This window comes from Plasmodium malariae, assembly GCF_900090045.1.
Source record: "Plasmodium malariae genome assembly, contig: PmUG01_00_2, whole genome shotgun sequence".
NCBI lineage: Eukaryota > Apicomplexa > Aconoidasida > Haemosporida > Plasmodiidae > Plasmodium > Plasmodium malariae.
Window position 1 is genome coordinate 1 of NW_021638302.1, and position 15,217 is coordinate 15,217.

At 18.7% G+C, this 15,217-nt stretch overlaps 1 protein-coding gene and 1 pseudogene across 2 annotated transcripts; one reads left to right on the forward strand and one right to left on the reverse strand.

Annotated features, from left to right (window-relative positions):
• Positions 1-1,193: 1,193 nt before the first annotated feature.
• On the forward strand, positions 1,194-2,108 carry PmUG01_00012200 (annotated as a pseudogene). Its single transcript is given in 3 exon segments — positions 1,194-1,397; positions 1,411-1,617; positions 1,632-2,108. Coding segments are annotated over 3 exon segments (888 nt in total).
• A 6,647-nt stretch (positions 2,109-8,755) lies between these two features.
• Positions 8,756-11,383, reverse strand: PmUG01_00012300 (STP1 protein; the record flags this gene model as incomplete). The annotated part of the gene is made up of 3 exons (XM_029004566.1): positions 8,756-9,868; positions 9,957-11,234; positions 11,363-11,383. 3 exons carry the CDS (start codon positions 11,381-11,383, stop codon positions 8,756-8,758), a joined length of 2,412 nt encoding a protein of 803 aa, XP_028859079.1.
• Positions 11,384-15,217: the final 3,834 nt, after the last annotated feature.

Genomic DNA, 15,217 nt, shown 5'->3' on the forward strand with positions numbered 1-15,217 from the left:
GAAAATTATCTATTATTCAAATATTCTAAACAAAATTTTAATTGAAAAATAAAAATTTTATTATATCTTAGACAAAGATATGAAATGAAAAAGTAAATTACTTAATATCAATATATCATTTGATATAAATATAATGATGTAAAATATATTAGTATAAACAATATATTTAAAAGAGCATTATAAAAAAAATAACATAGAATATATAGTTGTTTGCAAAAGATATTCGAATATTATTAAGAATATATATATAAGAACGCATTTCGTGATATAGTTATTTAAAAAGTGGAATATAAAATATATTGTAAAGCACGTAAACTATTTAAATATAATACTTCAGTTATTTTAATATATAAGTAATTAACACAAATATGTTCAGAATTAATAAAAAAAAGAACAAGAAAATACTTAGAAACCATGAATTTTTCTAAGAATAAAGAATTCTTTACATAAGTAAATATTTAAGAGGTATTTATTATATATAGAATAAACTTTTTTATATACTATGTTATATGTTATAGATTTGATTTTAAAAATATATTATGAAACATAAAATAATACATATATTTGTGTAATGAGCAGAATATACTTTATAAAAAATATTACACAAAAATTGTACAACATATAGTTATATTTATTTATTATTAGTATTAATATATTGTTACCAATAATTAATATTTTATTAAAAATATATAATTTCTTGAAAATATGTTTATTTTATTATAAATATTACGATATCACATCCATAGAATTAGTAATTCCTGTTTTAATATGTAGAGCAATGTACTAAATATATATTCTCTATATTCTATATTTTATATATTCTTAATAACTAAATTTAATAAGGAACTATATGTTTTCTTTTTAGTTTTTTCTAAAAAGAATTAATAAAAGAATTATATAACTTGTACACTATATTAAAAAGTTAAATTTTATATTTTGAATTATTATAAATGAATTCAAATTATTCATTTCAATGATAGGTATTTCTTTTTATTTTAAATTTAATTAATATAAAGATTATATATATTATATTTTAAAAGTTATTTATTTTTGTAATTTATGTGAAACACGTTATAGTTATATAATTTTTGAAGGTATTTACGAAGCAATAATAAAACTGAATATTAAAAATAAATATTTAATTTTATCATATGAGGAATATTATATTATATTAAAATTATTTTCTTATTTAGTATAATACAGTATTAGAGAAATATATGATGGAACAAAAAATTAAGTTAATCTTATTTATCAAAACTACTATGTTTTTCGTTTTAATATGGATATTCACTTTTAACAATGATTTCGTACGCTATTTTGTTTAAGGATATATATGTTATTTATGCATTTCGTGATGTATTTTATTTAATACAGTTTTTTACTGCTAAATTATATAATCTATTATATAATCAGTATTCATTTTTTTTTTCTTAGTATATTTTTAATAAATATTTGGCTAATGAGAACAATTTTAATAAGACATTAGATACAATAACTTATAGATTACTATCAAAATATAAGGAAGGAAAATATTCAAATATTACACAGTTAAATGTGGGTATGCCAGACAATGGGAAGTCGGATAAAGAAAATATATCTATTAATATAAAAAGAAATAAAGGAAAAATAAACAGTCTAATAGTAGTCTATTAAATAAGGCTACATATTATACAGAAGTCGTAGATTATAATAATGGAATGTTTGATGGAAAACATTTCCATTTTGAAAAAAAATGGATCAAAAAAAAAGATTATAACGCTTTTCTTGAAAAAAACAATAGAATTAGGAATATAACTTTAAGAAAAATAAAATTTAGAAATTACGGATTTGGAGTTTCCATATTTTTTATTTTTTTCTTGTTGGGAATAGGATTACCCATATTAAAAGCACTACCTTCATACAGTGGACTTGAAAAAAAATTAGATTTTATGAAAAGCTTTTGGGAGTATATAGAAAATATTTTCGAGTATATAGTAAAGAAAGAAGAAGCTTTTGTATTATTTTTTTTTGTTCTTATGATTATATTAGGTACTATTATTATAATAGCTATTCCCAAGATTTTGAGAAATAATGAAAAATATAAAAAGATTAAGTTAATGACTGATTAAAATGAAAAATAAGAATACGCGCTTTTATGTGAGGCAATTATTAATATTAATAATATATTTAATATTATGAGTAATATATTTTTTGAATAAGATAACTATTATATAAAGTTTTATAAATGTACGTGAGTATACTTTGTCTGTATGTTAAGAAACGGTAAAATATGAACTTATCTTTTTCCTTGTGAATTTAACTGTTTTAATACTTTTCGTTTTTTATTTTAAAATTTTATTTTGGCTTAATTAAATATATTTAGACAAATATAAATGTTTGTGTATGTAAATAGATTTCTATAAAAAATATATGTTTTCACTTTCAAATGAATGTATAATAGTACAACTTGAATAATTACAAATAAATATATTCATTTATGTTAGGGAACTAAAGTTTTCTCTATTTTATATGTAGTTACAAACTATAATCACTATTTTTTCATAGTTTTAAGAAAATGCATTATTATATTTGAATTAATAATAAATGTGTATAGTATCAAAACAAAAAAAAAGTGAATAAATTTGGTTGTATTAATGTTTATAGATTTATTTTTATTAATTAGAAAAAAAATTTTAGAACAAATATATTTAGATCTTTTGTTAAGAGATATAATGTAAAAAATTTTTAAAAATTATATAGTAACTATCTTGTTATAATTTATTTTGAAATTAATTTTGATAAAAATTGTTAACTAAAAAGGAGAGAAATATGTTTAACAGTAATAGAATTATAATATATTAGCTATATTTATATTATATGTAGTATTAGGTTTTAATATATTTTGATCTACAGTACCTACTAAAACCTAAGCTGGAAATACATACTTATTTAACATATGCATAGTTATATTTTTATATTATAAATAATACTTAAAATTATTAATTTGTATAATAATACAAGAAATAGTGCTATTAATTCTTTACAGATCATATATATTTATATATGAAACCAATAATTCGAATAATATAGCCCTATAAAGTATATTGAAACTTTAAAATTTGTGCTACTATTATTCTTTGTTTTATAAATGTCTTAAAAATACAAACAGAACATGATATAATACGAAAAAGGGCAACTAAATTTAGCATTAAATTTTAAAAATAAATTGTTTCTTTTTTTTTTTTTTAACATTCTACTGGTTATTTGTGTACAGTATTTTTTTTATTTCAAGTTTTTTTTTTTTTTTTTTTTTTCTATTTAATAAGATTATTTGTTCTTTCTTAAATAATTTTATGTGTACTTTTTCAATCTAAAGACCATTAGCAAAAGCAATTGATAAATTAAAATGTAATAATTTTTAAAAATATTTCAACAACGTTTTAGAAGAATGATTTTTTATTTTATAGGATAATATTAGTAGAAAAAAAAAAGAATATGTAATAAGGAAAGTGATTTATATTAGTTTTATATGAAGTATTTTGTTTATTATTATTATTTTTTCTTTTCATATTTGATTCTACCATATCTTACAAATAATTATATTTATAAATTACATAAAGTTTTATATTTAAAAATATGTTTTTGCAGAGTTAATGTTAAAAATGATCAAATATAAAAATACTCTTAAATGTAGCGAATTCTATTATTATAATGTAATGTGATTCCGAAATAAAATAAATGATAAAATGAAAAAAAAAATTTCTTTCTTATTTATTTGTTTATATCTTTTTTAAAAGCAAATATTATATAAGCATTAATGTAAAAAATTAGATATTCAGCATAGTTTCATTATTTTTTATATATTAATGATTTTAATAATTTCAATCATTTACACAATGAAATTTAATAAAAGCTATATAAACTAAAAAAAAACACATTAATATTATCAATATATATATATATATATAATGTGAATATATTACATTTACGATAACATATTTATTGTATAGAAAATTAAATTATTTATTAAAAAGTAGAATTTTTAAATATAATCCTTTAATTGAGTGAAAACATAAATAATTCGAAAGAATAAGCATGCATTTATCTGAAAAGAGGTTAAAAATATATATTAAGTAAATATTATTAATCTCCGAGCATTTACTAGCGGGCAGCACCTTAATATGTTTAAGTATATAATTTATAGTTTTTATAATTTATAATAAAATATAATTCGTGTATATATTTTTATCAAGTTTCTATATATGTTTACATATTTTCTATTTATTTTTTAAAACACTAATTTTTTCCATAGCCCCAAAAATAGCATATTAATAATTTATTGAAATTTCTATTTAAAATAAGAATTTAAAATGTTAAAGTTGAAAGAGTCTAAATATAGAAATAAATCTAAGAAAAATGATATATGACATTATTGAAAGTATAATATCATATTTAAAATAAGTATAATGAAAAATATATATATATATTACTTTTGTATAAGTATGTATACGTTGATTATACATGTATACATAAAGCATTATAAATAATAATAAAAATGAAAATTTTATATTATTAACGATATATCTATATGTCAACATTTGTAGAAAAAAAATTATTAATATGCTGACATATGTATAGAAATAAGTAAAAGGGAAAATGTGATTACTAAAATATATGAAGCGTTCAAAATTGGCTTTATTCCACATTAATAATATATATTTTTGGAGAACAACAGAAAGGGAGAAATTTAGAAAAGACGCATTGAAATAAATTTAATTAAATAATAATTCTGTATAAATATGTATACTTAATAAATGTTTATTAAATGAAGTTACTGTTTGTATTATAAAAGAAGTAATTCCATGCTACTTTTTTTTGTCCTACAGCAAAAAAAAAAAAAAAAATCATCAGAAGTTAAAATTTCCACATAAATAATATTTCTACTAAATATAAATAATTATGAAATTAATTTTTATATTTATTTAAATAATTTTAAATTCTCGTAAAATGTTTTTTTGAGCAAATTTATTATGATTTATTTGTATTAGGCATTTATTCATAATTAGTAAATGCATTTTCCGGAATAGAACAAAATAAAATTTAATGTTATATATATATCTATAAATTTACCTAATATATTGAAATACAAATCGAAATGAAAACATAAACGCGGTAAATTAAAAAATGAATAAAAAAAAATAGTCAAAATAAAATTCTTCAAAATTAACGAAAACATATATATAAAGGTAATTATCCTATATATCTAAATAGAAAAAGATGAATAATTTAAAAATGTAGATACTCCTGTAGAAGTATTCATAATTATATAAGTAAACACTAAAAACATAGATTATCTATTCATATTATGCAAAATAAGAACAGTATTAATAAAATTATCTTAGGAAAAGTTAAAAATAATATAATAATTTTATATAATAATTGCAACTTTACGCATTGTTAAAATAATTTATTTGAAAAAATGAATTTATATTTTTATAATTTATATACATATTAATAAACAGCTTTCTTAATATGAAAATAAAAATAGATAAATTTTAATACAGGTATATAACGTAATATATATATATATGTTAACCATTGAAATTTTATTTTTTTAAATAATATTCTTACAACTAAAATAATAAAAAATTCTTTGAAGCAGCTGATATCTTACGTATAAACAAAATTTTTAAAATAATTTTGAATTATGCCTAATATAATTAGAAAAACAATATATATATATATATAATAAGGTATAAAATTTAATTGAGATAAAATATAAAAATATTAACGAAATATATATTTTAAGAAAAAAATATTTTATTAACTGCTAACACAAAAATATATATTGCTTAACTAAGGTTACCTTTACCGATATATCATATTTAAAAAAATAAGACTTTTAATATTTTAAATAATATAAAAAATATTTTTCTTATGTACTGGTGACATTACGTATCTTTAATATGAATTCAAAATTTTTAATAATACAACAGTTTAAGAAATAATATTAAAAGTAAAAATTTGAAGATGAATAAGATTTTTTTTAATATTGCTACTATTATTAGAAAAAATATAATATATAAAAAGAAAAAAATTAGTAAAAATTAAAAAAGTTACAATGATTTATATATATATATATATATATATATTAATTGTTTCTTTAATTTTACTTTAAGGTGCAATTATTATGTATCTTTGATTACATAATAAGAATATACTTATATTAGTATGGAAATATACTTTCACAAAAATACTTTACCCCAACAAAAAGATTATGAAAAAATGAAAAACAAAATTATCACAGTTAATTGTACTAAATAACTCTTAACATATGTAAATTATTTTTAAATATAGTATTTATATTTAATTAAATTTTTTTCATAATTTATTAATATACTACGATTGATGTATATCTATTGAAGCAGTATAAATATATATACTATGTATAAATTATGTTTTTTATGTAATAAATTGATAATGAATAAATTAAATACCTTTCTCATAAATTTATATTTTTTGTAATAAATCATACATTAATACTTTAATTATATTTGTTTTCATTTATATATATATATATATATATGCATGTACCTAATGAAAAAAAAAAATTATTTTTGTACTTGGATAATGCATTTTATATCATTACATATATATAAGGTATTTCTCTTATTTTAGTTTTTATATATATTATAATATAAATGTTATAATAATAGTAACATATTTTCCTAGTATAAAATATTGTAAGATAACATGTATCGAGATATATATAAAAATTCAATAAACATAACATTTATATGAAAAACTCTAATATAAATACATTGATAATGTATTTATTTAAAATTTTTTTAATTGTTCCTTGTAAACTTTCACTGTTTTAATGCATGAATAATGAATATTTAATTTCAAAAAAGATATAAAATTGATTTATGTGTAAATGCTTTTTTTCATGAACTTTACTCATAATAATATAGTTAATAATTTAAAATATATATACATTAATAATTCTGTTCAAAAAATATATTATCCATTTTCAGTTTAATATTGAAATAATTAAGAATGAATATTAGATTTTATTTGTGCTTTAAAGACTCTTAATATGAGTTCCATATAATATATTATTAATATGGATAAAATATATCATAAGGAATTTCCATATTCATGAATTTTATATATAAAAAATGAATTACTATTTAAATTTAAAAATAAAAATTATTGAACTTGCATTAATAATAATATTACACTTAATTTTACATTGCTAATACTATGTTTTATGAATGTTTTCTAAAATTAATTAAAAGAAGCTTTAAAAGAAATTGAGTTGTAGTTTTTAAACAAAAAATAATAAAAAAAATTAGAAATATCAATATAAAGTAGATTTACTTGTTAATTCTTAATTATTATAGTACTTTTAATAATATATTACGAAAAAACAATAAAATTTTATATATAAAAATATATATTCTACATTTCTTTTATAGACCTTTGCAAATAATAAAAATATTATACATATATATATATATATATATATATATATATATATACATCTATGAATATATAGCCCCTCAAATTGAAGCTATAGGATTTTTATAATTTTTTTTGTATTAATTTAGCAAAATTAATTGTAGTTTCTATGTACTCAAAAAATACTCTAATATTTTATTTTAGATAAAAGCATATCTTACATATATAACATAAGTGTACTTACAGAAGATATATATATAAATTAAATATAAAGAATCTAATATAAGGAATATAATAAACTATTATTAATTAATTATATTGTAAGAATATATTAATCAATTATTTATTATAAGTATATTATTGTAATATTTATTATTAATGAAAAATTATATCATACTTCATAATTATGTATTCAGTTAATAATAGATTTAATAATCTTTTTAAAACTTATATATTATAAAGTTCTTATTATAATAACTCGTTTCTTCTTATATTAATATAAAAGAAAAATAAAATACTAAAGAATATATTTATTCATTTTTTCCAATGGTTCCTTAAAAAAAATATTGTTATTATACAAAGTAAAATATTATTTATTTTAATAAGAATATAATATTATATTATTATAATATTAAAATATTAAATTAGATAAAATAATTATAAACACATTAATTATTTAAAAGAAAACGGAAAAAAAAAATATAATATATATATTTATATAAATTCATAAGTGTATACTAATCTGAGCTTTAATATTTTATCTGGCACAGGAAGGTTACCAATATTAGATAATGTAATAATTTAATATATATTAAAAGGTAAATATACATTTTAAAATTATAAGTTATAAGTTCAATATGTCTTATGATTTTTTGAAAGAAGTTATATATTAATTAATAAAAAAAAAAAGCATTTCTTAAATTTTGCTGAATTAGTATGCTAAAATTTATAGTATGAAATTTATTTTTTATTATTTATACATTGGAAATTGGCTATTATTATTGATTCAAGTATTAATATAACGTGTTTTAGATATTCTTATAGAATTAAAAAAATTTATATATAATTCGAATTTTTTTTATGTAACTCTGTTTCAATGTTATTATTTCGCAGTTAATTTCTACTTTTATATTTTCCTTTACTTTATAGTTATCTTTTTGTGTTTTTCTTATCAATATCACATAGTTTAGGACTTTTACATTATATATATTATTTTATTTCAATAAATTATTCTTCGAATACATTTAAATTTGTCTCTACCTCTTTATAGGATATATCAATCTAATTTTTCCCAGGATATTTATAATTTGTTCTAATTGTTTATAAAATTTATATATGTATTTTCTTCTCTTATCCAATCATTAAGTTCCTGTATAAAAGGCTCTTCTCCTTTATTGCTATAAGATTCCTTATTTTCCCTGTACTCCAAAACATTTCCTATATCTTTATTTATGTTTTCTGTAATTCCTGAATTTCCATCAATATTTTTTCCTAACTTGCAATCATTTATGGAATTATCCAAATATGATTCACTATTCTCTGTATTCTCCTCCTTTCTGCATTCTTCTAATATTGTCATAAGTACAAGTATACACAGTTTTTCTAGTAATTTTTTTTTTATGTTTTTATATAGTTCTTCACTACTTCCTTTTTGTTCCAACTCTTTCAAATTAATTAGTGATACATTATTTTTTCTTTTGTCATTTCCATATTCATCTAAAGTATTCTGTAATTCTTCCTTTAATTCACTAAACCATTCATATTCCAAATACTGCTCTATAATCGGACCCTTCTTTGATATCCATTGTCTCCATATATCTTTTTCTGTTTCTAATGATGAAATATTTGGGGTGTCATTTGGAATATTATTATTTAATTCTTTACTTCTTTTTATGTAATCTCGTTCTCTTTTCCACTCATTTTTCAAGCTGTTAAACCAATCTTCTTTTTTCAATTTTTCAGAAAGATATTTATATCTTTTTATCCACTTATTGCATAGAGTTATGGATTCTTTAGTTCCTCTACAGTTATTAGTACATTCTGCTAATAGTTGGTCACTTCGTAAATTAGGATAGTCTCTAGTTTGGCCTTCTGTGAACTCTTCTAAGCATATTTCCAAATATTCTCTTTTTTTTAAATCCCATTCTTCATTTCTGAATTCTTGAAGTACTTCCATATGTACTTCTATAATAGTTTTTGTCCTTTCCGTTTTACTCTTTGAGGAGTTTACATTTCGTTTTATGTTATGTTCTTGTATTTTTATTTTTTTTGTGATTTCTTTATCATTATATTTTTGTTGAACCAATTGATCATTTGTTAAAAATATTCTTTTTCTCTCAGAGCAAGAAGGTAGTAGTATTCTAAGGAATTTCATTTGTTTTCTCTTTATCTTTTTTTTTTTTTTGAACATCACTATTAAAGCATACTATAATATAGAAAAAATATATTTATAATATATATTATTACTGAACTCAAATATATATCATGTATTTAAAAATTTTGTTTAAATTTACTTTAATAAAAATGGAAAATGCCATAATAAGAAGAACGGTTATTAAAATAGATGGTGTGTTTATTACAGATGAATTTTGTTCTTGACCTGTAATAGTTTTATAAATAAATATATTATTTAGTTTATTTGTTCCATATATATAAAAATAAGTAGCATTAATACTACCTGCTGTTCTAGGTAATTCAATTGGGTCACGAGATGACAAAAGAATGACTGGTGATTCTTGAGATTGAGGAATAATTTGATTTTTATCGATTTTTTCTGATTTCTCACTTGTTTGGGAAGGTAAAGTACCTACTAGTAATGTTGAATCTGGCGATTCTGTACCTCCGGGAGAATTTGATATTTCACCATTTGAATGTTGTAAATTTGTAACTACAGTAATTTTCTGTTCAGATATTACAGTAGTAGATAAGGAATCTGGTGATTTTTGAGATTGCATTCCTGAATCCAAAGATTCAGAAAGTTTTGGTTCTTGTGATTCAGCATGATGTTCATATTGATCACCTTCGATTAGTGTAGTTCCAATACCTGTACTTGAACCGTGATGTAGGGATAGATTTTCTTCACTATTTTTTGGTACAGTTGATTTTTGAGATTCTGGTATAGGGAGAACTTCAGATTTATCTGAATATTGTTGTTCTTTTGGTACTTGTAAAGAGTTTTCTTGTATAACGGGCTTTTGTGAATTGCATACAGGAATTTGTTCAAATGTTTGAAGTTTACTTACATCGCAAGATATATTTGGAAATGGTAGTAGTGAATTGCTTTTTCTGCATTTTTGATAAATTTGTTCTTTATTATCTGTAAAATAATTCTTTCTCTTTATAATCCACTCGTTATATTCACTAATTTCTTTTGAACACTTACTATCACAATTATTTGGATTAGTGCGTGCTTTCTGAATGCAACTATGTTCTGGTTTTTTTTTTATTTTCTCCTCACAGAAATCTTCCGCTTCATATATTAATTCTAAAATTTTTTTATCTTCCTTATCTAAAATTATAAAGCATCCGCCATAATTTTTTAGGCCTTTATAGTAACTTCTGAACCAATCTCTTATTGCTCCTTCCCATTTTTCCTTTTGTTGACTATAATGTGCAGGAGGAGCCTTATATTTAATTAGTAAATCAGCCAATTCAAAGCATTTTCCCCTAAATAGTTTTTTATCATTTACTTTACTTAATGAACTAGTTTTAACACTAATTAATTGTCTAAGCCATTTAAATTTTGAATCTGCAAAGAACTTGAATGAACCGAATCCTAGAGCACTAAGTTCCTAGATACAAAAAGAATTATTAAGAATTATTTATACATTAATGTTTAGGTTAGTTTTATTATAACTTTTTATCATAATTATATAATTTATGCTTAACTTCATAAATATTAAAAAATAATGAAGATTACCGAGGAAAAACAACTATCCATAATGACTGTACATTAATACCCTGGTTTAATGTAAATAACAGTCTAAAAAAAGAATACAAAATATATTATTTTTATTTATCTGTACGGTAATTTTTGATTAATGTTTTTTAATAAAAGGAAATTGTAAAATTATTATATATATATGTATTTATATAAGTATTGTAAAATAATCATATACATTACTATATATTCGTACGATTATTATCTTATTTAACCTTAAATGAATAAATTACAGCTGAAGATGTATCAAAATAATATTATGATATTAAATCAGAGTCAATTATATATTGAATATAAAATTCATATGCTCTTTATGAAGAAAAAGCTAGACAACTAACAATACAAATTACATATAAGTTGCATCAACAAGTATTATAGTCTTTATTTTGCAAAATTATCAGTAATATATATATAGTTTTATCTGTCTTATTTTTAAAATTATGACATATATGTATAAATAATATTACCTGTAGCAGTGTAAATAATTCCTTTTTTTCCTACTACTTTACTAGGAAAAATAATCTATAAACTGAGTAATTATTGGTATTCATAGTGTTTCTTTGTTTCTTTGATTTTTTTATCTTATTATTTTTATTTACTTTTGTTATAGGTCATTATATTGTTTTAATTATATCGTTAATATTTTTTTAATATTATGTATATTGTATAAATAAGTGATAAATAACGATATATAAATTAATCTATATTGTTTCTTCATTTGCGGAATATTCTTAGCATTAACTTATTTTTATGATACTTAATATTATTTTTATATTTATTACCTATAAATTCTTTATTTATAGTATATATTATTCCTTTTAATACTATTAATATATTATATTTTAATATATACTAATTTTTTTTTTATGAAAGTATTATCAATTCTAGATATAAATCTATTCATTTGTACAAAAATTTGATTAAGTAAAAGTATATACTTAGTGTAATAATTAACAAAATTATGTATGGCTACTTATTCTAACTATAAAGAATAATTAAGGTATATTTATAATATAATAAATTTTGCAATATAGTTGAAATAATATAAAATTAATTATAACATTGAAATAAAAAATAACATAATAATTGAATGTAAATTGAATAATATATCAAAATAGGCAAATCAAAAATTTCTGACACTTTGCTTTTGTTTTTCTGTAATTTATATGGGTATATTCTAATAAGCTGATTAAAAATATATAATATATTTATTTGATTTTTGCTGCATTTAATTATAAGAAAATGTTTTCTTAATAATAATATATGATTAAATTGTATGAAAAATAACAAAGATTTTGAATTACTAAAATACCTTTAAGGAGTGAACAATTAAATGAAAATGAAGAACAGTTTAAACTTCTAACCAAAAACAATTGCTAGTATAATACAATATACGTATATTGTTACTTATTTTAATGTTTCTTTTGAAGCAAGTGCATATTATATAGAGAATGCTAAGAAAATTAAAAAAAATATATTTTAATTTTAAAATTTTGTAGCTAATTACCCAGGAAATTACGTTATTATGGTTATTTTTAATAAATCATTCATAATGAGTTACATATTAATTTATTTATATAGGATTTATTTTTTCGTTATTCTGTTATTTTTATTTTAATATCATATATTTTACTTTATTTTTTTTTCATTAAATATGTTAATAATAATTTATAGTGGATTATAAATAAAAACAATTTATCATGTTTAAAAATATATTTTATTTATATTTATGTATTCAAATATATTACATAAATATATGTAAAAATATTTTGTATAATGAATTTATAATTGTGGACTAATATTTACCAAAAACAACAGAATATTATTTTGTCAAGTATTTGAAATAATTTCAAAAATTATGAATAAATTTAGTTTTAAAATGTTTATAAAAAATGTATATTATTTTCTTCTTTTATTATTTTATAAAAATATGAATATATATTTTTTTCTTTGTTAATACATTTTTTTATTATTATATCATTATAATTTTTCTTATTATACTGTAATTTATGCATTATATATATTTAAAAATAATACAATATTATTAAAAATTCATATAAATTAATGAAGTTTGCTTCATAATATTATGAATATACTATTTATGTTTTTCTTTAAAAGATAATATTTAATGTAAAATTGGATATATTTTTATGTAAAATAATAACATAACATAAGTTATGTAAATGCTGTATGAATAAAAGGTATTACATCATGAACCCTGAAATATATGTAAAAATAAATGTATTTAAGAAAATGGAGTTCTTTGAATAACAAGTTATATTTCTTTTTCATCTAATATATAAAAAAACGCAATGTACATATTGTCGTATATAAAATTATAAAGAGACATTAGGTTTTTAAATTTATAGTTTATATTATACAAAATATAGTTTATAATTATTAGCACAAAATTATGTTGTTAACAGACTTAAGTAATAATATACTTGAAAAACAAAAAAAATAAATTATTTTGATTATACATATGTCTTAATTTTACGAGTATAATTTTATATATATACATAAATATGTTGTAGTATCAAATTATAAAAGTAACATTTTTTAAAAAGTATTTTCTAGAATAAATGATTAAGTTATATTTGTGCATATTATTATAATGTAAAATACGTTATATAATATTAATGTATTAATAAGTATCATTTAATCTTATTGGATTATGTAGGATCGTGCTATGAATAATTTATTCATTATAAAATTTTATTGTTCTGGTATGCATTTTTTAAAATTTGAGTTCCCTAACATATAACATTACTAATCATATAATTATGTTAGCATAAATGTTAGTATTTATGTATTAATCCTGTATTTATATATGATATAGTGTTAATATTACGAATTTTTATTTAAATCTCATTATAATTCTGCTTATCTGTTACATCTACTGACAATTACACGTTTATTGAATTATTATTTTGCTCTTTTTGCCTCTTTTTTATTCATGTATATTGTATGAATAGATTTCATATAAGAAATAAAATGTATCCTATGTATGTTAATATTCAACAATATTTCGTATATTTGTTTTCCAATTAAAATTATCTGCTTTTTATATTTCTATGTCTCTATTACTCATATTTTTTTTGCGAAAAATATTTGTCTTTCAATTTCATATACTATTTTTATTTTTTTTATCTTGCTATGCTTTTTATGTGAAAATTAATATATGAATTTTTTATAATACTATTATAATCGTAATTATATACTATTATATTTGTAATGTTATTATTAAAAAAAATTATTCTAATCTTTTCTTTTTTGTTACTCCTTTCAAAATGCATTTAAGTTAAATTGTTCAGAATTCTATTTCATATATACGAAGGAATATGTAATTAAACATTTATAAATTACAATCTTGAACAGCATACATTATATAGTTACTTCTCTAAGACGAATTTTCTATTTCTTTCACATAACCATTTATCTGTATTGGGGAATTTCGTATATATATATATTATTATTTTTTCTTATTAAAGCTCAAAGAAGAGTATAAGTGAAGTAAACTATTATTAAATAAATTGCATATTTATATATAGAGCACTATTGAAACAGTAATTTCTTGTAGTAACATATTACAGGGATACTGTGAAACGTTCAAAATTTTGAATAAATTAATTTTTAGTACTAAGCAAAAGGAAACATGAATAATACTGCAATAAATGTAAATATAATAAGTGAAAATATAAAGATAAATGCATAAACCGTAGCTTTAGAAGTAGATTTTTTTTGTACCAGTAAATGGAAAATTAGAATTTTATTAGATCTGTATATCTTTGAGATTTAGTATTTTCATGCAGTTAATTAATATGCTTTAAAAGA